General features: G+C 39.7%; 1 protein-coding gene across 3 annotated transcripts in view; it reads left to right on the forward strand.

Moving 5' to 3' along the window:
- Positions 1–20411, forward strand: part of RNF138 (ring finger protein 138) — a 40750-nt gene that overhangs the window by 7147 nt on the left and 13192 nt on the right. For all 3 annotated transcript variants that reach the window (XM_030926032.1, XM_030926033.1, XM_010380734.2), the window contains 2 exons: positions 12971–13136; positions 14954–15069. In XM_030926032.1, the coding sequence (XP_030781892.1) occupies positions 12971–13136; positions 14954–15069 (282 nt within the window). The remainder of the gene's footprint in view (positions 1–12970; positions 13137–14953; positions 15070–20411) is intronic.

Genomic DNA, 20411 nt, shown 5'->3' on the forward strand with positions numbered 1-20411 from the left:
AGTTTAAAACCTTTGATTTTTTTTTTTTTTTTGAAGTTTTTTTGGGGAATGATCTCAATTATAGACTAGGAAGATAGATAGACTAAGTGCCAGATTTTAAATTATTTAATTTATACTGAAATTGGGAGCATGATGAGTGGGAATATTGTTTTTACTCTCCCAGTATTGTTGATTAGCCTTTTGTTGGGAGAATGAGTAACGGAAATTCATCTAGCATCTGCTAGTTTAAAGTTGAGAGAAATGTAAAGAGAACTTTTTTGGTTATAGGGTAATGCCCTATTCTGAAGATACGGGCCTTTTCAGAAACATGAAAATTAGTTTTAGTAATTCTTGATTTGTACCATTTTCCTTCCTACTTCTGCTTTGTTTTGAAATAATTCTGTCTAGCACTTTCTGTTCCAGCCCAAAGTGAGATGAGAATAATTCGTTTTGTGTCTGAAGAAACATGCTTGGTTGTACAGAGGAAGGAATAGTAAAATTGGAGATAAAAGACCTGACTATCTCTATTTCATTTTATTTTCTTTTTAGACGAAGTCTTGCTCTGTTGCCCAGGCTGGAGTGCAGTGGTGCAGTCTCGGCTCACTGCAACCTCCACCCGATGGGTTCAAGAGATTCTCCTGCCTCAGCCTCCCGAGTAGCTGGAAGTACAGGCATGCGCCACCACACCTGGCTAATTTTTTTGTATTTTTAGTAGAGATGGTTGTTTCACCATGTTGGTCAGGCTGGTCTCCAACTCCTGACCCCAAATGATCTGCCTACCTCAGCCTCCCATGTGCTGGGATTACAGGTGTGAGCCACCGCACCTAGCCATTCTTTGTACCTCTTATCACAGTTTGTAATCACAACATTTTTGGAATCAGATGATTTGACCAATGTCATTTTCACTGGTTAGACTGCAAGCTTTATAAAGGCAGCATCCAAGATCTCCTTTTACTTATTTAAGCCTACTAATATATCGTTTCACATATGAGAGATTTTCCTGCCAGCTAAATTCTGACAAATGGAATTGCTGGGTCAAAGGGTAGATACAAACAAATTTTTCTGATACATCACACAAGAATGGTTGCAGCTCTAGTGAAGTGTCTTGTTCATGGAACATGCTCGTGGTTTTGATTTGAGAACTGTCAATTATATCTTTTGGTTAAGCGATTTAATAATTTTTAAATTAAGGTAAATTGGCATTCATTGCTTTAGCAAATATTAGTGACTGCCTAATAGGTGCCTGGCACTGTTAGGTGCCAGGGATATTGTAAAGAGCAAATAGATAGGATCCCTGCCCCCTTGGAGCTGGGTGTTAGTGATTGAGATATATATATATATATATATATATATATATATATATATATATATGGAAACATGCTTGGTTGTACAGAGGAAGGAACAGTAAAATTGGAGATAAAAGACCTGAATACCTCTATTTTATTTTATTTTAATATATATATATTTGAGACAGTTTCTTGCTCTGTTGCTCTGTTGCCCAGGCTAGAGTGCAGTGGCATGATCATGGCCCACTGCAGCCTTGACCTTTCTGGGCTCAAGTGATCCCCCTTTAGCCTCCCCAGTATCTGTGACTACAGGCATGTGCCACTGCCATGCCCAACTAATTTTTTTTTTTTTTTTGAGACGAAATTTCACTCTTGTTGCCCAGGCTGGAGTGCAATGGTGCGATCTCAGCTCACCACAGCCTCCACCTCCCGAGTTTAAGCGATTTTCCTGCCTCAGCCTCCCAAATAGCTGGGATTACAGGCATGCACCACCAGGCCCGGCTAATTTTGTAATTTTATTAGAGGTAGGGTTTCACCGAGTTGGTCAGGCTGTTCCCGACCTCAGGTGATCCGCCCACCTCGGCCTCCCAAAGTGCTGGGATTGCAGGGGGGAGCCACTGCGCCTGGACTGTGTTTTTTGTATAGACTGGGTTTCACCATATTGGCCAGGCTGGTCTCGAACGCCTGAGCTCAAGTGATCTGCTCGCCTTGGCCTCCTGGAGTGTTGGGATTACAGGTCTGAGCCACTGTGCCTGGCCTGAGATATATTTAAATTAAAATAAACACTCAGAAAAATGGTGTAATTACAAATTTATAGGTTTTGAGAGAGTATAAGAGAGGGACCAGATCTAGTGGGTGAGTGGGTGAGTATCAATGACCCTTTCTTGAGGAAGCGATATTGTTGCTGAGATCTAAGTGAGTTATAGGTGTTAATTTGTGGAGGGCTGTGTTTGTGTATAGAACATTCTGGGGAGAGGAAACATTCTGAACAAAGATCCCGAGGTATGAGGCAACATGCAGGGCTTTGTATTTGAATGACAGAAGCATCTTCTGGGCTTCAACCTTTTATAGGTTTCTTTTCTTTCTTTTTTTTTTTTTTTTAAAGACAGAGTCTCGCTCTGTTGTCCAGGCTGGAGTGCAGTGGCACACGCAATCTTGGGTCACTGCAACCTCCGCCTCCTAGGTTCAAGCCATTCTCCTGCCTCAGCCTTCCAAGTAGCTGGGATTCCAGGCATGCACCACCGCTCCTGGCTAATTTTCTTTTTTTTTTTTTTTTTTTTTTTAAGTAGAGTCAGGGTTTCACCATGATGGTCAGATCGGTCTCAAACTCCTGACCTCAAGTGATCTGCCTGCCTCACTCTTATAGGTTCATTAACATTTTACTTTTTAAGCCGTAGTTTCCTCATCTGTAAAATAAAGGAACTTATTAAGAATTTTTATTTTTTTAAGAATTCAAGATCATGAATGGATAGTTTCTGGGACCCAGCCTAGCACCTAGCATGTATTATGTACTCAATAAATGGTAACTGCTATTTTCATGCGTGTCATGTTGCTTTCTCCAAAACTGAGCTAATTTACAAAATGCCATTAGTACTATAAAAGTATATTTGTAATCCATCATCTTTGCCAATTTTGTTTAAGCATTTTAATGCTATTTTAATACAGTTCACAATGGTGTCTAGAAGTCACATTAAAATGTATTTCTTTAGTTGCTAGCAAGGCTGCATGCATTTTTCCATATTACATTTTTGCTTGTTTGTTTTGAGACAGGGTCTAACTCTGTTGCCCAGGCTGGAGTGCAGGGGCATAATCATGGCTTACTGCAGCTTCAACCTCCTAGGCTCAAGCAATCCTCCCACCTCAGCCTCCCAAGTAGCTAGGAATATAGACGTGCACCACCATGCCTGGCTGATTTTTTTGTTTGTTTGTTTCGGTAGAGAGGAGGTCTCGCTATGTTACCCAGGCTGGCCTCAAACTCCTGGACTCAAGTGATCCTCTCACCTTGGCCTCCCAAAGTGCTGGTATTACAGGTGTGAGCCACCACACCTGACCTTTTTTTAGTTTCTTATATGAATGTTTTTAATAATAACACTAGTCTGTAGTAATGCAGTTAATATTTGAAGAGTTTGTATTGTACAGTTTGTCACCTGATTTATCACGTGTAATAATTCTGGAGGTTAATTTGGGATTTTCTTTTCTTGTTTTTTTTTTTTTTTTTTTTGAGAAGGAGTCTCATTCCGTTGTCCAGGCTGGAGTGCAGTGGCACTATTTTGGCTCACTGAAACCTCCATCCTCCAGGTTCAAGTGATTCTCCTGCCTCAGCCTCCCGAGTAACTGGGATTACAGGTGCGCACCACCACGCCCAGCTAAGTTTTATTTTTTGTAGAGGTGGGGTTTTACCATGTTGGCCAGGCTGGTCTCGAACTCCTGACCTTAAGTGATCCACCTGCCTTGGCCTCCCAAAGTGCTGGGATTATAGGTGTGAGCCACCATGCCCGGCCAATTTAGGATTTTCTTTTTTTTTTTTTTGAGACGGAGTCTTGCTCTGCCGCCCAGGCTGGAGTGCAGTGGCCGGCTCTCAGCTCACTGCAAGCTCCGCCTCCCGGGTTCACGCCATTCTCCTGTCTCAGCCTCCCGAGTAGCTGGGACTACAGGCGCCCGCCTCGTCGCCCGGCTAGTTTTTTGTATTTTTTAGTAGAGACGGGGTTTCACCGTATTAGCCAGGATGGTCTCGATCTCCTGACCTCGTGATCCGCCCGTCTCGGCCTCCCAAAGTGCTGGGATTACAGGCTTGAGCCACCGCGCCCGGCCAGGATTTTCTAACAAAATCATTTTGTGATCTAAATTGATTTTTTGCTTTTCTATATTTTTCTGCCTTTAAATATTTGCTTTGTTTTTATAGCCTATATGTGTGTGTGTGTGTGTGTGTGTGTATGTGTATATATATATATATATATTTTGAATCCAGACCATTCCGTTTATTAGTTGTGTGTCAATATTTTTGAAAGTAAATGCTGAATAGAAATTATTGGCTTTGTTTCTCCTTTTTAGTAAAAATTCATTTAGCGTTTGTTTATTTTTCAATTTTTGGTTAGAGACTAATTTTAATTTAACTCTGTTAATCAGGCTGGAGTTCAGTGGTGTGATCATTGTTCACTGTAGCTTTGAACTCCTGGAGTCAGGGAATCCTACTGCCTCTTCCTTGCAAGTAGCTGAGACTACAGGTGCACACCACCACACTTCACTAATTTTTAAAAATTTTTGTGGAGATGGGGGAATCTCACTATGTTGCCCAGGCTGGTCTTGAACCCCTAGGCTCAAGTGATCCTCCTGCCTCAGCCTCCCAAAGTGTTGAGATTACAGGTGTGAGCCACTGTGTCTGGTCTCATTCAGCATTTGATTAAACATTTTTGTGTACCTGATATTCAAGGCACCAAGAAAAAAAAAATGGTTTGTCCTTCAAGGAACACAATCAATAAACAGCAATTTTCCACTAAATAACATTTTTTAAAATCCCTTTTTATCATTACAATTTTTTTTTAGACCAGAATACATGCTGAGCTTTTGAAAACTTTATAGCACTTGGCCGGGCGCGGTGGCTCAAGCCTGTAATCCCAGCACTTTGGGAGGCCGAGGCGGGCGGATCACAAGGTCAGGAGGTCGAGACCATCCTGGCTAACACAGTGAAACCCCGTCTCCACTTAAAAAATACAAAAAATTAGCCGGGCGAGATGGCGGCACCTGTAGTCCCAGCTACTCGGGAGGCTGAGGCAGGAGAATGGCGTGGACCCGGGAGGCGGAGCTTGCAGTGAGCTGAGATCTGGCCACTGCACGCCAGCCTGGGCGACAGAGCGAGACTCCGTCTCAAAAAAAAAAAAGAAAACTTTATAGCAAATTAGGAATAGGCTCAAAAACTTTTTCTTTTCTTTTTTTTTTTTTTTTTGGAGACAGAGTCTAGTTCTGTCACCCATGCCAGAGTGCAGTGGCCTAATCTTGGCTCACTGCAATCTCTGCCTCCTGGGTTCAAGCGATTCTGGTGACTTAGCCCCCCAGATAGTTGGGATTACAGGCATACGCCACCACGCCTGGCTAATTTTTGTATTTTTAGTAGAGACGGGGTTTCATCATGTTGGCCAGGCTGGTCTTGAACTCCTGAGGTCAAGTGATCCCCCTACCTCGGCCTCCCAAAGTGTTGAGATTACATGCATGAGCCATGGGGCCTGGCCTAAAACTTAAAAAACAAACAAACAAAAAAATCTACCTTAAGGGTGGCTTCCCTACAATCTATAGCAAATATACCTAGTTGTAAACTTTAGGTGTTTTTCTAGTTAGGAAGTAGTCAAAGATGTCCGCATCACCCCTGACATTTAACATTGTGTTTCATACAATTCAATGAGAAAAGAAGAAATAAGATACACAGAGCTGGAAAAGGGAGAGATAAAATGTCATAATTTGTTGATTAAAAACAAGAGAAACAATAAGAGTACAGAGAGGTTTGATGCAAGAACAGACAAAAATCAACAACATATCTTTATGCCAGCAGTAATCAATCAGATAAAACATTTAATAAGAGAAAAACCTCACTTACAACAGCAACAAAATTATAAAGTTCTTTGGACTAAACAATAAAAATATACACAGCTTCTTGAAGAAAATTACAAAACTTTATTGAAAAGCATAAGAGAACATGACATTTATGGTTAGAAAGATTTAATAAATTTAAGGTATCAATTTTCTCCACACAGTTCTAAACATACAGTTCTGGTGAAGTCCCAACATGATGTTTTGGTAGAAGTTGAAAAATGGATTAAAAAATTCTAATGAAGAGTTAATGACTAGGAATAACTAAGAAAATATTTGAAAAAAGACAGAGATAGCACAACCCTATCAGATATAATGAGATATTAGTAAACAATAGTAATTAAAATAGTATGGTTGGCTTCTTTGATTTTCCTGTCAAAATGTTATTAAATTAAAAATACAAACATACAAGATGAAAATTAAAAAATCATATGCTTTTTTTTTTTTTGAGGTGGAGTCTCCCTCTGTACCCCAGGCTGGAGTGCAGTGGTGCCATCTTGGCTCACTGCAACTTCCGCCTCCTGGGTTCAAGTGATTCTCCTGCCTCAGCCTCCTGAGTAACTGGGATTACAGGCACCTGCCACCATACCTGGCTAATTTTTGTGTTTTTAATAGAGACAGGTTTCACCATGTTGGCCAGGCTGGTCTTGAACTCCTGACCTCAGTTGATCCGCCCACCTCGGCCTCCCAAAGTGCTGGGATTACAGGCATGAGCCACTGCACCTGGCCAAATCATTGTGTTCCTTCAGCGGTAGATGAATGACTAGAATATACTATAGAGTCCAGAAATAGTTCCACATATATTTTGGAACTTTTTATCTTTAATAGACGTGACATTGCAAATGAATGAGGAAAAGGTGGCTTTGATCAGTAAGATAGTATTTGGGCAATAGCTTTATATGTAGAATCTCTGCTGTGTGCTATACATAATAATATTTCTAGATGGATTGAAAACTTTAATGAGCAAAGCTTAAACTTTGAAGGAAATGTGGGGGAATATCTCTGATCTTGAAGTGGGGAATTCTTAAGACTGCAAAAACATAAACCATAATTTTAGGAAAAGGTCATGACTGAAAGTTAAAAAGTGTCCATATCAGAAGACCACAAGCAAGGTTAAAGACAAATGATGGACTAAACAGTAATGTAGTCTGTTCTACTTGCTACAACAGATTATATCAGAATGGATAGATTTATATGTGACTTTTTTTTCCCTGAAAATTGTTTTGGTCCATCAACAAATGGCAGCTGAAGGAAAGCACACTAAAAACGTAGCTGAATATAACAAACCACGGAATTAAGCACTGTAACACAAGGTGCCCAGCCTTCATCTTCTTAGTTCAGTTTGGCTATGAGTTCTCTATTGGAATACCTATTGCATGTATCTCCTTTCCCTTGTGCATTTTAAATTTATTTCCATAATTTACCAGCTTCAACCACTTGTCCCTCTCTTCTTTTAAAACAAATTTAGGGTGAAATGTTTATTAGGAACTTTACATAACTTTTCAGAATCGTTCGTATTTTTATTTGGATTGTTTGGGTTTTGTTAGTAGTCTGGAGACAAGGTTGCACAAGTGGTCTATTCCAACCATTTTTTTTTCATAAGCCCTGTAAGTTTCAGTGTGCAGGTATGCAGAATGCAAAGTTTTTCAGTGTTTCATATGTTACATTACATCAGAAATGCCTTAAGTGATACTAAATGATGTAGTATCCAGAAGATGCAGTTCTAGGTTATAAATCATTTCTCCTCAGAACTTGGAACATATCATTCTATTGTTTTGTCATTTGTTATTGCTCATGAGTTTGATGCTAATCTGATTCTCTTTCCTTAGTAGGTGATCTATTTTTACTTCCTCTGTGGAAGATATTAGAAGTTGAAAAATTATTTTTTAATTTTTATTTATTTATTTATTTATTTATTTATTTATTTTTGAGACGGAGTCTCACTGTATCACCCAGGCTGGAGTGCACTGGTGCAATCTTGGCTCACTGCAAGCTCCACCTCCCGGGTTCATGCCATTCTCCTGCCTCAGCCTCCTGAGTAGCTGGGACTACAGGCACCCTCCACCACGCCCGGCTAATTTTTGTATTTTTAGTAGAGACGGGGTTTCACCGTGTTAGCCAGGATGGTCTCGATCTCCTAACCTCGTGATCCACCCACCTCGGCCTCCCAAGGTGTTGTGATTACAGGCATGAGCCACCGCGCTTGGCCGAAAAATTATTATTTGAAATTTTTTCCGGTAATCTATCTGGCTTTGACTCTTAAATTTATTGTACAGGTCATTCACTTGTCTCTATTCTGCTGACATATTTTTTAGCTCTGGAAATTCCCCTCACACTCTCACTTTCTCCTTTTGTTTCTTTAAACATAATTTTCTCTGTCTGTCTCCTGTGGCTGTTGGGCCACTGGATTAGGGCTCTTATGTGTTAACTGTCTCTGGTTAAATTCACTTTCCTTTTTTTCTCTTTTTTTTTTTTTTTGGAGATGGAGTCTTGCTCTGTCACCTAGGCTGGAGTGCAGTGGCGTGATCTCGGCTCACTTCAACCTCTGCCTTCTGGGTTTAAGCAATCCTCCTGCCTCAGCCTCCCGAGGAGCTGGGACTACAGGTGCACGCCGCCATGCCTGGCTAATTTTTTTTGTATTTTTGTATTTTAGTAGAGACGGGGTTTCACCATGTTGGCCAGGCTGGTCTCAAATTCCTGAGCTCAGGCAATCCGCCCTCCTCAGCCTCCCAAAGTGCTGGGATTATAGGTGTGATCCACTGCACCTGGCCCACTTTCCTTTTTTTCTAGTAATTCATTCTTTTTTAAATTTTAGCAGTTTTTTTTTAAGGCCAGTTAGAAGATAATCTTAATTTAGTTTTTTGTTTGTTTTTTGTTTTGTTTTTGTTTTTGAGATAGAGTCTCACCCTGTCACCCAGGCTGGAGTGCAATGGTGTGATCTCAGCTTACTGCAACCTCTGCCTCCCAGATTAAAATGATTCTCCTGCCTCAGCCTCCCAAGCAGCTGGCTTACAGGCGCGTGCCACCACGCCTGGCTAATTTTTTGTATCATTAGTCAAGACGGGGTTTCACCATGTTGGCCAGGCTAGTCTTGAACTCCTGACCTTGTGATCCACCCGGCTCGGCCTCCCAAAGTGCTGGGATTACAAGCGTGAGCCACTGCTCCTGGTCTTATTTAGTTATTTTTATAACAGTTTTAATATAACTCCCCTTGTGTAAGGGGTATTCCTTTTCTTTTTTTTTGAGACAGAGTCCCGCTCTGTTGCCCAGAGTGGAGGGCAGTAGCGTGATCTCGGTTCACTGCAGCCTCCGCCTCCCAGGTACAAGTGATTCTCCTGTCTCAGCCTCCTGAGTAGCTGGGATTACAGGCACCCTCCACCACACCTGGCTGATTTTTGTATTTTTAGTGTAGATAGAGTTTTGCCATGTTGGCCAAGGTGGTCTTGAACTCCTGACTTCAGGTGATCCACCCACCTTGGCTCCCCAAAGTGCTGGGATTACAGGCATTAGCCACCATGCCTGGCCAAATATTTTTTATTTAAGTGTAAAATGCATACAGAAACGTGTCCCTATCACAAATGTCCATCTCAGTGAATTTTCCCAAATTGAGTACACCCATATCAAGCAACCATTCAGCACCTATGTCAAGCAACAGAACATTAGCATCCCAGAAACTCCCCTAATGTTCCCTTCACCAAGGGAACATATCCCACCTCCTTCAGGATACCATTATCCTGACCTTTAAATAGTTGAACTGCTTTTTGTAGATTGTAAAAATAGAATCATGCAGTTTGTACTCTTTTATATCTGGCTTGTTTAGCTCAACATTATATCGTTATGTTCATGTTGTTGCTTATAGCTATAACATTTTCATTCTCAATATATCATATTGTAGTTTTCATTTTGTGAATATACCATAATTAGTTATGCATTATTCTGTTGGCAGACCTATGTATAGTTTTCAGTTTGGGGCTATTATAAATAGTGTGGCTAAGAACTTTCTAGCAAATTTTTTCTGATTATATATGTAATTTTTGTTTTGTTCAAATAAATGCAGGGTCTCACTTTTGCTCAGGCAGGAGTGTAATGGAGTGATCATAGCTCACTGCAGCCTTGACCCCCTGGGCTCAAGCAATCCTCCTTTCTTAGTCTCTCAAGTAGGTAGGACTACAGGCATGCACCACCGTGCCCAGCTAATTTTTTATTTTTATTTAAAATTTTTTTATAGGAGCAGAGTCTCACTATGTTGTCCAGTCTGGCCTCAAACTCCTGGCCTCAAGTAATCCTCCCGCCTTGTTCTCCCAAAGTGCTGGGATTATAGGCATAAGCCACTGCCCATGGTTTTATGTATATAGGTTTGATGGGTATATACTTCAGAGTGGAATTTATGGGCTCTAATGGATATTGCCACCCAGTTTTCCAAATGGTTGTATAAATTTATACTCCCATAGCATCCAGTGTGAGTTTAGGTTGGTTCATATCCTCCCTAACACTTGGTATTTCCTACCTTTTTCATTTTTGTCTTTTTCTTTTTTTTTGAAACAAGGTCTCACTCACCCTGTCGCTCAGGCTGAAGTGCAGTGGCACAATCTTGGCTCACTGCAACCTCTGCCTCCCAGGCTCAAGTGATCCTCTTACCTCAGCCTCTCGAGTAGCTGGGACTACAGGCATGCGCCACCATGCCAGGCTAGTAGAGATGGGGTTTCGCCATGTTGCTCAGGCTGGTCTTGTGAGATTAAGCCATTTGCCCCGCTAGCCTCTCAAAGTGCAGGATTACAGGTGTGAGCCACTGTGCCTGGCCATTGTTTTATTATTACTATTTTTTTAGAGACAGGGTCATGCTGTGTTACCCAGGTGGGCCTTGAACTCAATGGCTCAAGAGACCCGCCCACCTCAGCCTCCCAAGTGGCTAAGACTACAGGTACATGCTGCTGTGCCCAGATTTGGTTACTTTTACTATTTTTAAAACTAGTTTTGCTGGGCACCATGGCTCACGCCTGTAATCCCAACACTTTGGGAGGCCGAGACGGCTGGATCACTTGAACTCAGGAGTTCAAGACTAACTTGGGCAACTGGCGAAATCCCATCTCTACAAAAAGTACAAAAATTAGCCATCGCAGTGGTGTGTGCCTGTAGTCCCACCTACTGGGGAGCTGAGGTAGGAAGATTACTTGAGCCTTGGAGGCGGAGGTTGCAGTGAACCAAGATCGCATCAGTGCACTCCAGCCTGGGTGACAGAGCGAAGCTCTGTCTCAAAAAAATAAAAATAAATAAATAAAATTAGTTTTTAGTTTGACAAGTGAAAACTGGCATCTTGTTTACTTTGCGTTATTTTGGTTTCTGGCTATGGTAAATATTTTTAATTGTTATTGTGTTTTGAGAGACAGTATCGCTCTGTCACCCAGGCTGGAATGCAGTGGCACTTTCGTAGCTCACTACAGCTTCAACCTCCTGTGCTCAAGTGATCCTTCGCCTCAGCCTCCTGAGTTGCTGGGACTGGATGTGCATGCTATCATACCCAGCTAATTTTTTTTATTTTTAATTTTTGTAGAGACAGTGTCTTGCTATGTTGCCCAGTCTAGTCTTCAACTCCTTGCCTCAAGCCATCCTCCAGCCTTGACCTCCCAAAGCACTGGGATTGTAGGCGTGAGCCACTGCACCCTGCCTAATGTTTTGGTTTGTAGTATTAATCAGTAATGACTTCTAGTGCTCTTTTAATGATGTTAGCTACCATTTGTTGAGCACTTTCCTGACTATCACAAATACTGTGTTATCTATTTTAATCCTCTGAACAGCCCAGTCAATTGTAGATACTTTTAATATTTCATGACTGAGGAAACTGATTTTATAGGGGAAAACTGACTTGTTTAAAAGTGCTACATTGGCCAGGCGCGGTGGCTCAAGCCTGTAATCCCAGCACTTTGGGAAGCTGAGACGGGCAGATCACGAGGTCAGGAGATCAAGACCATCCTGGCTAACCCGGTGAAACCCCATCTCTACTAAAAAATACAAAAAAACACTAGCCGGGCGAGGTGGCGGGCGCCTGTAGTCCCAGCTACTCGCGAGGCTGAGGCAGGAGAATGGCGTAAACCCGGGAGGTGGAGCTTGCAGTGAGCTGAGATCTGGCCACTGCACTCCAGCCTGGGCGACAGAGCGAGACTCCGTCTCAAAAAAAAAAAAAAAAAAAAAAAAAGGTGCTACATCGTTAAGAAACTCAGGTTATGTGATCTGTTATTGCACCATTTCCCCTCAACTTTTGTTATGAGGAATATTCATATATATTTATAGGAGATTGGATTAAATGTATATATATTCTAGATCCCAGATATGTATGTCTGTAATTTAACTGGTTCTCTTAAAAGCAAAATGATCAATTAAGGTATTTGGTAGGGCTAGAGAAGATAAAAAGATTTTAGTTTGATTTTAATTAGAAAGTTGGTTATAAATGTTTAAAGCCGGAAGTATTCTTAAATATTTCTCAAATTACATTCCATTGCACAGTTTGGGAAATTTTCGTATTTCCTGACCAGATAACTTTGAGTACACCTATTAACACGCAGATAACTTTGGGTAACACCTAACTTTGGGTAAAACCTATTAACTTTATTCTAGAACTTCCCAAATCATTTGTGTGCTCTTTTGTAGTAGACCTGTTTATGTCTTGTGGTACAATATGTCACAAATACATCAGTTTGAGACAAAAGCTTATGTCATTCATCCTTTTATTTTGTAAGGGGGGGAAATGGAGATCCATTGTGGGTTAATTTGTTGGCCTAAGATTACACAGCTACTAAATGGCAGAGCCAGGATCCAGTTCTTCCTTTGTACCATGTTTCCTCTAGTAATATTATTAATATGTAGCATTAATATTTATTCATCATATACTGTGTTAGGAAGTTGTAAAGCAGACTTGAGTGTAATTTTTAAAATCTTCCCATCTAGTCCAGTTATCAGTCTTACTCTCTGATAACTACATATACAGTTCTTAAACTTCTGAGATTTATTGCATATGAGTAGCCTAACTTATTTAATTTGAATACATATTTATAATCACTTGTTTGTATTTATAGAGATGAAAAGAGTAATTTTTTTCTGTAATTAATGTGTCACAATGTTTGGTTTAGCTTCTGTAGAAAATGTTTCCTGACTGCAATGAGGGAAAGCGGAGCACATTGTCCCCTGTGTCGTGGAAATGTGACTAGAAGAGAGAGAGCGTGTCCTGAACGGGCCTTAGACCTTGAAAATATAATGCGGAAGTTTTCTGGTAGCTGCAGATGCTGTGCAAAACAGGTAGAGTAAATGTGACATATCTCTTCTTTGGAAGCCAAGTTTCTACTCTGAAATTCTTGTTTGAATTTTCTTGGTTGCTGCTTTTTTTGTTTTTTTTGAAAAGATGAAAGGTATTTAGACTGGGAATTGGATAGAAAAGGCCAAAAAAAGCTGTGGTCATAGATCTTACTAGATTATAAACTTACTGAGAAATGAGACTGAAAAAAAATCACTGAATTTCATAATATTTAGCATGGCATTTTTCTAAAAGTAGTTTCTCATTGATTACTTACTTAAAGTAACTAAATTAGCAAGCTGGCATTTAGCTCATTTAAACCCCATCCTGGTACAAATTCAACCCTTAAGTTTTTCTCATGGTAGCATCATTATTGCAGCTTTGCACATAGACATGTTACTAGTTTGGGCACATGGATTTATGTAGTTAAGGAACTCTCTAGCTGCTCACCTTACTTATGTATTTATGTATTTAAGAAATCACAAGCTCCGGGTATGGTGGCTTACGCCTATAATCCCAGCACTTTGGGAGGCCAAGGTGGGTAGATGACCTGAGGTCAGGAGTTCGAGACCACCCTGACCAACATGGTGAAACCCCATCTCTACTAAAAATACAAAAATCAGCTGGTGTGGTGGTGCATGCCTGCAATCCCAGCTACTTGGGAGGCTGAGGCAGAATTGTTTGAACCCAGGAGGTGGAGGTTGTGGTGAGCTGAGATTGTGCCATTGCACTCCACACTGGGCAACAAGAACAAAACTGTCAGAAAAAAAAAAAAAAGAAATCACAAAATATTTGGTTAATTTTAAGGAACATGTAGGAAAATCAAGTGTTAACAAATAACCAGCATTAATTCTCTAATCTGGATTTTATTGTTCTATCATTTGGAGAAGGAATAAAATAGTGAGGGGTGGTTAGGCTTTGAGTATATCCATGTGTCTATAGATTTATCACCGACATTTTTTCTAATAGCTAATGAATTCAGAGCAAAACTGGTTGCTATTCCATGCATTCACACAAGTCAGATCTGCTTTTCCATCTTTTCGAAGGAAGTGTTTGACAGGGCAATGAATTGAAGCTAGAAAACACACTTGAGAGATTCTGGCTATTCCTCTCAGTGAGAAACTGAAAAATGTTCCAAGTATTCTTGGGAACTTAATTTTTTTTTCTTTTTTTGGAGACAAGGTCTCACTTTGTCACCCAGGCTGGAGTACAGTGGCACAGTCTTGGCTCACTGCAGCTTTGACTTCCCAGGCTTTAAGCAATCCTCCTGCCTCAGTCCCTCAGGTGGCTGAGATTACACCTGGCTAATTTATTTATTTTTTGTATAAACGGGATTTTGCCATGTTACTCAGGCTGGTCTCGATCCCCTGAACTCAAGCAGTCCACCACCCCAGCCTCCCAAAGGGCTGGGATTACAAGTGTGAGCCACTGCACCCAGCTAGGAACTTAATTTTTTAAAACTGCTTTCTAACTCTGCCAGGCTGCAGAAGTTTAATAATAAGACATGCCCAATAGCATCTGGCATCCTCTTAGTGCTTTTAATTTTTTTGTCTACTACTAGTAGTGTCTTTTCAAGTGTGAAGTTATTTGCTATTTTTTGCAGTGAATTTATGGACAGATGGACTCTTCTCCATCTCTTCATTTAATGAACAGAAATGTATTATCTATTTTTAACTCCTACTTCAGAATGAAATCATTTACTTTAAAAAAATACAACTCTTGTTTAAAAGGAGTATTTAGGTTTTTTTTTCCTCTTTTTGATACTATCTCAAATCTTATGAGTTCTATTTTAAATTAAAAGTCACATTTTAATAATTTACAGATTAAATTCTATCGCATGAGACATCATTACAAATCTTGTAAGAAGTATCAGGATGAATATGGTGTTTCTTCTATCATTCCAAACTTTCAGATCTCTCAAGATTCAGTAGGGAACAGGTAAGCAATACTTATTCCTAAATACAGAATTTTCATAATTGAAATGGAAATTGTTTTGGGAACTATATGATAAGGTATTTGGGGGGATGTGTGTGTATGTACACGTGTGTTTTTAAAGTGAATTGCCAAGTATCAGAACTACAGCATTTGCCTTCAAAATCTGTTGGGCACACGTAAGATCTCATCTGGGAGATGAACTTCATGAACTTAAGTTTATGTTATTTAAAATCATTCTAAGAATTTTCATTTTTGAGTAAAAAATAAGTTAGAGATTCTTCTCTTACTGATTTTGCAACTGAAATGATTTGAAAAACTATAGAAAAATCTTTTCAGTAATGTATTTGCAAACTACAACCTATTTTTTCTTTGCTATCTAAGGGATAGACTTAGAGTTTGAAATTTTTATTCTAAAATGTCATGTAAAAGTGAAACCAGGTGCAATGCAGTTCTATTTGAGTCTCATTTCTTTTAAACAACTAGATTTGGATTGATTTGTATCTTATTTCAGATTTATGTACATTAAACATTTTTATGAAATGTATTTTACACAGAAAAATGGCCAAAATGCACTTGTGGTTTAAAAAAAAAATGATAAACATCCAGTTACCTATTAACCCAGGTCAAGAAATAGGACATTTGTCAGAACTTTAGAATCTCTATGTGAGCTCCTGCCCATTCGAACCGTATACTCCTAGATGCAACCACTATCCTCTTATTTGGATTATTCATTCCTTTGATTTTCTTTATGTATCATCACCCATGCATGTATCCCTATAACAGTGCATTGTTAATTTTGAAAACTTCAGTAGTAAGCACACACATAACTGTGTAAGGAAAGACAATATTGCCACCATTATAGAAAAGTTCCCAGGAGGCAGTATGTTAAGCAGTCTCTAAGATTTTATTTTAGTGGCTTTTCATTTTACCTATTGCTAATTTTTAGTAACTTAACCGCCCGTGAGCACTTCATGTTGATCATATTACATTGGGCGTCTTCTCTACTATGATATGATAGTTATCATATCATAACTATATGATATACCTTATCATATAGTTCCCAAAATCATTGAAATTTCTGGTAAAGATCTTTAGTGATTGGTAAAGATCTGTAGTAATTTTCTGATTGCCTAGTCTGAAAAAACTTTTAAGGTTCTCATTTTACTTGATTTGTCTGAAAAAACTTTTAAGGTTCTCATTTTACTTGATTTGTTAGTGTCAAGGAAATCTGGTTGAAATTTGTTGCTCTTGTAGTTTTTTTTAGTCCTTCTGGGTTTCTTCATTTCTATGTTTTTCTTATTGTTGTACTTCTACTTTATTGTAATTTCCTATCTGCTTTTTTACCCAATAGATTGTTCTTAAGTGAGGGGATGGTGTTTGTCTTGTTGAGCATATCCCCAGCTTTCAGTAAAGTTCTTAGTGTACATGACTGTAATCACTGCTTTTAATGGCCAAATTTTCTTGTCAGGAGACAGGCCTTCCTCCCCCTTACTTCTTAGATCCACTTGGTCATAGACACTTGATTCCTAATAGCAATATTCCTCATCTATACTTTTATTTTATCTTGTCACTTCCCTAGCTCAGGCCTTCATCATCTCTCACTCGAACTATGATAATAGTCTTTTAGTTGGTAGTTATCCTCTAATCTGTGTTGCATTCTATCGCCAAAGTAATATTAATGAAGTGTAAAAGACAAAATTCCGGCTGGGCGCAGTGGCTAACACCTGTAATCCCAGCACTTTGGGAGGCCACGGTAGGCAGATCACTTGAGGTCAGGTGTTCAAGACCAGCCTGGACAATATGGTGAAACCTTGTCTCTACTAAAAATACAAAAATTAGCCGGGCGTGGTGGCACGTGACTATATTCCCAGCTACTTGGGAGGCTTAGACAGGAGAATCACTTGAACCTAGGAAACGGAGGTTGCAGTAAGCCGAGAGCACACCACTGCACTCTAGGCTGGGCGACAGAGTCAGACTCCGTCTAAAACACGCACACACACACACGACAAAATTCCTTGTTCCAAAGCCTTTCTGATCTGGCCCTTTCCTCTCTTTTTATAGCTCTTTCTTGGTTATCCATCGTTGCATCACATGCCTTAGCCATGTTGAATTATTTGTTCCGTATCTTTGCCATTCTTGAAAAACAATATGACTGTGGTTAAAAATGTAGGCTTGGACCCAGAGTGCTGGGTTCAAATTTCAGATGTCACTTACTAATTGTATTACATTGGCAAGAAACTGCCACAGTTGTCTCATCTGTTTGGGGAAAGGTATGAGAGGCGATGATGATATTAGGACCTCATTGGGTTGAAGTTAATAAATGAGTTAATACAGATAAAGAAACTTGAATGGTACTTTGCTTGAAAAATGTTACTTCTTCCTCATCATCATCATTATCACTCCCTCACCTCCACACTTTTACCAGTAATATCCCAACCTGCATTTTGCCAGCTGGTCGACTTTTTTCTTCTCCTTGAAGACTTAGACCAAGTATTAGCTACTCAGTAAGATTCTTCCTGAACTCTAGAATTTCTTCTTCTTGGTAGAACTGTTCTTTATGCTATTAGATATCTAAACTTTATTGTATTTATTTATTTATTTCAGCCTGTCTCCTCACCTAGAATGAGCTTTTTAGTCTTATTTATTTCTATATCCTATGCAGAGTTCTGATTGCAATGGAATAATTGAGTTTGCATATGGATTTTTAGTTAGTAAGAAAATTGGCAAAGGAAGGAAAAGTGTTTTTTTTTTAATTTTTAAATGTATTTTGTTTGTTCTGTTTTGTTTTTAGACAGGGTCTTGCTCTGTCATCCAGGCTGGAATGCAATGGTGTGAACATGGCTCACTGTAGCCTCAACCTCCTGAGCTCAAGCAATCCTTCTGCCTCAGCCTCCCATGTAGCTAGGACCACAGGCGCATGCCACCACGTCCATCTAATTTTTGATTTTTTTGGGGGGCGGGGGGGTTTTGGTGTTAAACAAATTGAGATGGGGTTCTCAATTTGTTGCCCACGCTGGTCTCAAACTCCTGACCTCAGGCGATCCACCTGCCTTGACCTCTCAAAGTGCTGGGATTACAGGCATGAGCCACCATGCCCAGCCAGAAATATTTATTTTTATTTTTATTTTTAATTTATTTGTAGACAGAGTTTTGCTCTTATTGCCCAGGCTGGAGTGCAATGACACGATCTCAGCTCACTGCAACATCTACCTCCCAGGTTCAAGTGATTCTCCTGCCTAAGCCTCCCGAGTAGCTGGGATTACAGGTGCCCACGACCACTCCCAACTAATTAATTTTTGTATTTTTTGTAGAGATGGGGTTTCACCATGTTGGCCAGGCTGGTCTCGAACTCCTGACCTCAGGTGATTGATCCACCTGTCTTGGCCTCCTAAAGTGTTGGGATTACAGGCATGAACCAGCGCGCCCAGCCAGAAATTTTTTGTTTTAATGGTAGGAAAAATAAGATATGATCCATGGTATACTCATGGTCTGAGCAGGAAACAGTGGGCTGTAATTATGCAATTTGAGGAGAATTTAGTAAAGGGACTATTTTTAAAGAATAGTATATTAGGTACACTATATAAGTAGGGTATAGGAAGCCACAAGGAATAATGGTGTGCTCTGGGTCTGCTGAAAGCAGGAGAGAGGAGAAAATAGATACCAGAACCTGAAGAAGACAGCTGAATAGAGCATGGCTATGGAAATTCTAAAAGTGGCATTATCTGAGTAGAAAAAAAAAATTGCAAAATAAATTCATAGATCATTTCACAAATTCATACTGTTTATTATACCTTCTGAAGTACAGGACACACTCCATGTGTTATTGAATATACAGGAATCAGTAAAACAGACATTATTTTTTCCGTATATCTAACTGTAAGCTATAACTTCCCGTTGAGCTATCTAAAATAATCTATGCCACTTTCATTCATACCATTCAGAGTAGTACTGTTTACTATAAATTAGTAAATATTGGAGGATGTTTTAGCAAAATTATTGCATTGGTGTGGGGTAGTTTCTCATAATAATTAGATAGCAGTGCTAATTTTACTAAGGCTATTCCTATTTTATAACAAAATTCTGCTTCTAACGTAAGGTTATATATTTTTGTTTTCTTTAACCACAGGAAGTGGGGAGGAGGAGGGAAGATGAATGTAATGATTAAGATACAGAAGACGTTTCAATTTTATCTTCCTTGGAAATCATTTGGTCTGTTTTCAGACTGTTCCTACTAATCTTGACTCTGTAAACATTAATAACTGGGTATCAGTAGGCTCATACAGTTTATTTCAAATACAGCTCTTCACAAAAACTAAAAAAGGAAAATTGCCATCAGTCTTTTATTTTTCCTAATAAATTTCTCTCCAGATTGTTTAATATTTTAAGTGGCTAAATAACTGAAGAAATCTGGCATAGTATTAAAATGTTCTTTTTCTTGTTTATAGGTATTCTTCATATATTCTGGATAATTTTTGTTATGGCTGGGTGCAGTGGCTCACGCCTGTAATCCCAGCTTTGGAGGCTGAGGTGGGCAGATCACCTGAGGTCAGGAGTTCAAGACCAGCCTGGCCAACATGGTGAAACCTCGTCTCTACTAAAAATAAAAAAATTAGCCAGTCGTGGTGACACACAACTGTAGTCCCAACTACTCAGGAAGCTGAGGCAGGAGAACTGCTTAAACCCGGGAGGCAGAGGTTGCAGCGATCTGAGATCTGGCCACTGCATTCCAGCCTGGGAGATAGGGCAAGACTCTTTCTCAAAAAATGATAATGCTGGCGTGGTGGCTCACACCTGTAATCCCAGCACTTTGGGAGGCCAAGGTGGGTAGATCACTAGGTCAGAAGTTTGAGACTAGCCTGGCCAACATGGTGAAACCTTGTCTCTACTAAAAATACAAAAATTAGCTGGGCGTGGTGATGCGCACCTGTAATCCCAGCTACTCAGGAGGCTGAGGCAGGAGAATTGTTTGAACCTGGGAGGCCGAGGTTGCAGTGAGCTGGGATCGTGTCAGTATACTCCAGCCTGGGCAACAGAGCGAGGCTCTGTCTCAAAAAAAGAAAAAAAAAAAAATCCTTTGTTACATGCATTGCAGATATCTTTGTTTAGTCTTTGGCTGGTTTTGTATGGTGTCTTTTGACATAGAAAAGTATTTACATGTATTACACTCCCCAAGTGCTGGGATTACAGCACTTGTATTTATATGTATATGTATATTCTTTAATTTTCTTTTTATATCATGCTTGAGAAATTTTTTCTACATCAAGGTTATAAAAGATATTTTCTTCTTAAACTTTAAAAGCTGAGCTTTTCACATTTATTTGAGATGTATAATGTGAGGTAGGAAA

This window comes from Rhinopithecus roxellana, chromosome 21 (assembly GCF_007565055.1).
Source record: "Rhinopithecus roxellana isolate Shanxi Qingling chromosome 21, ASM756505v1, whole genome shotgun sequence".
NCBI lineage: Eukaryota > Metazoa > Chordata > Mammalia > Primates > Cercopithecidae > Rhinopithecus > Rhinopithecus roxellana.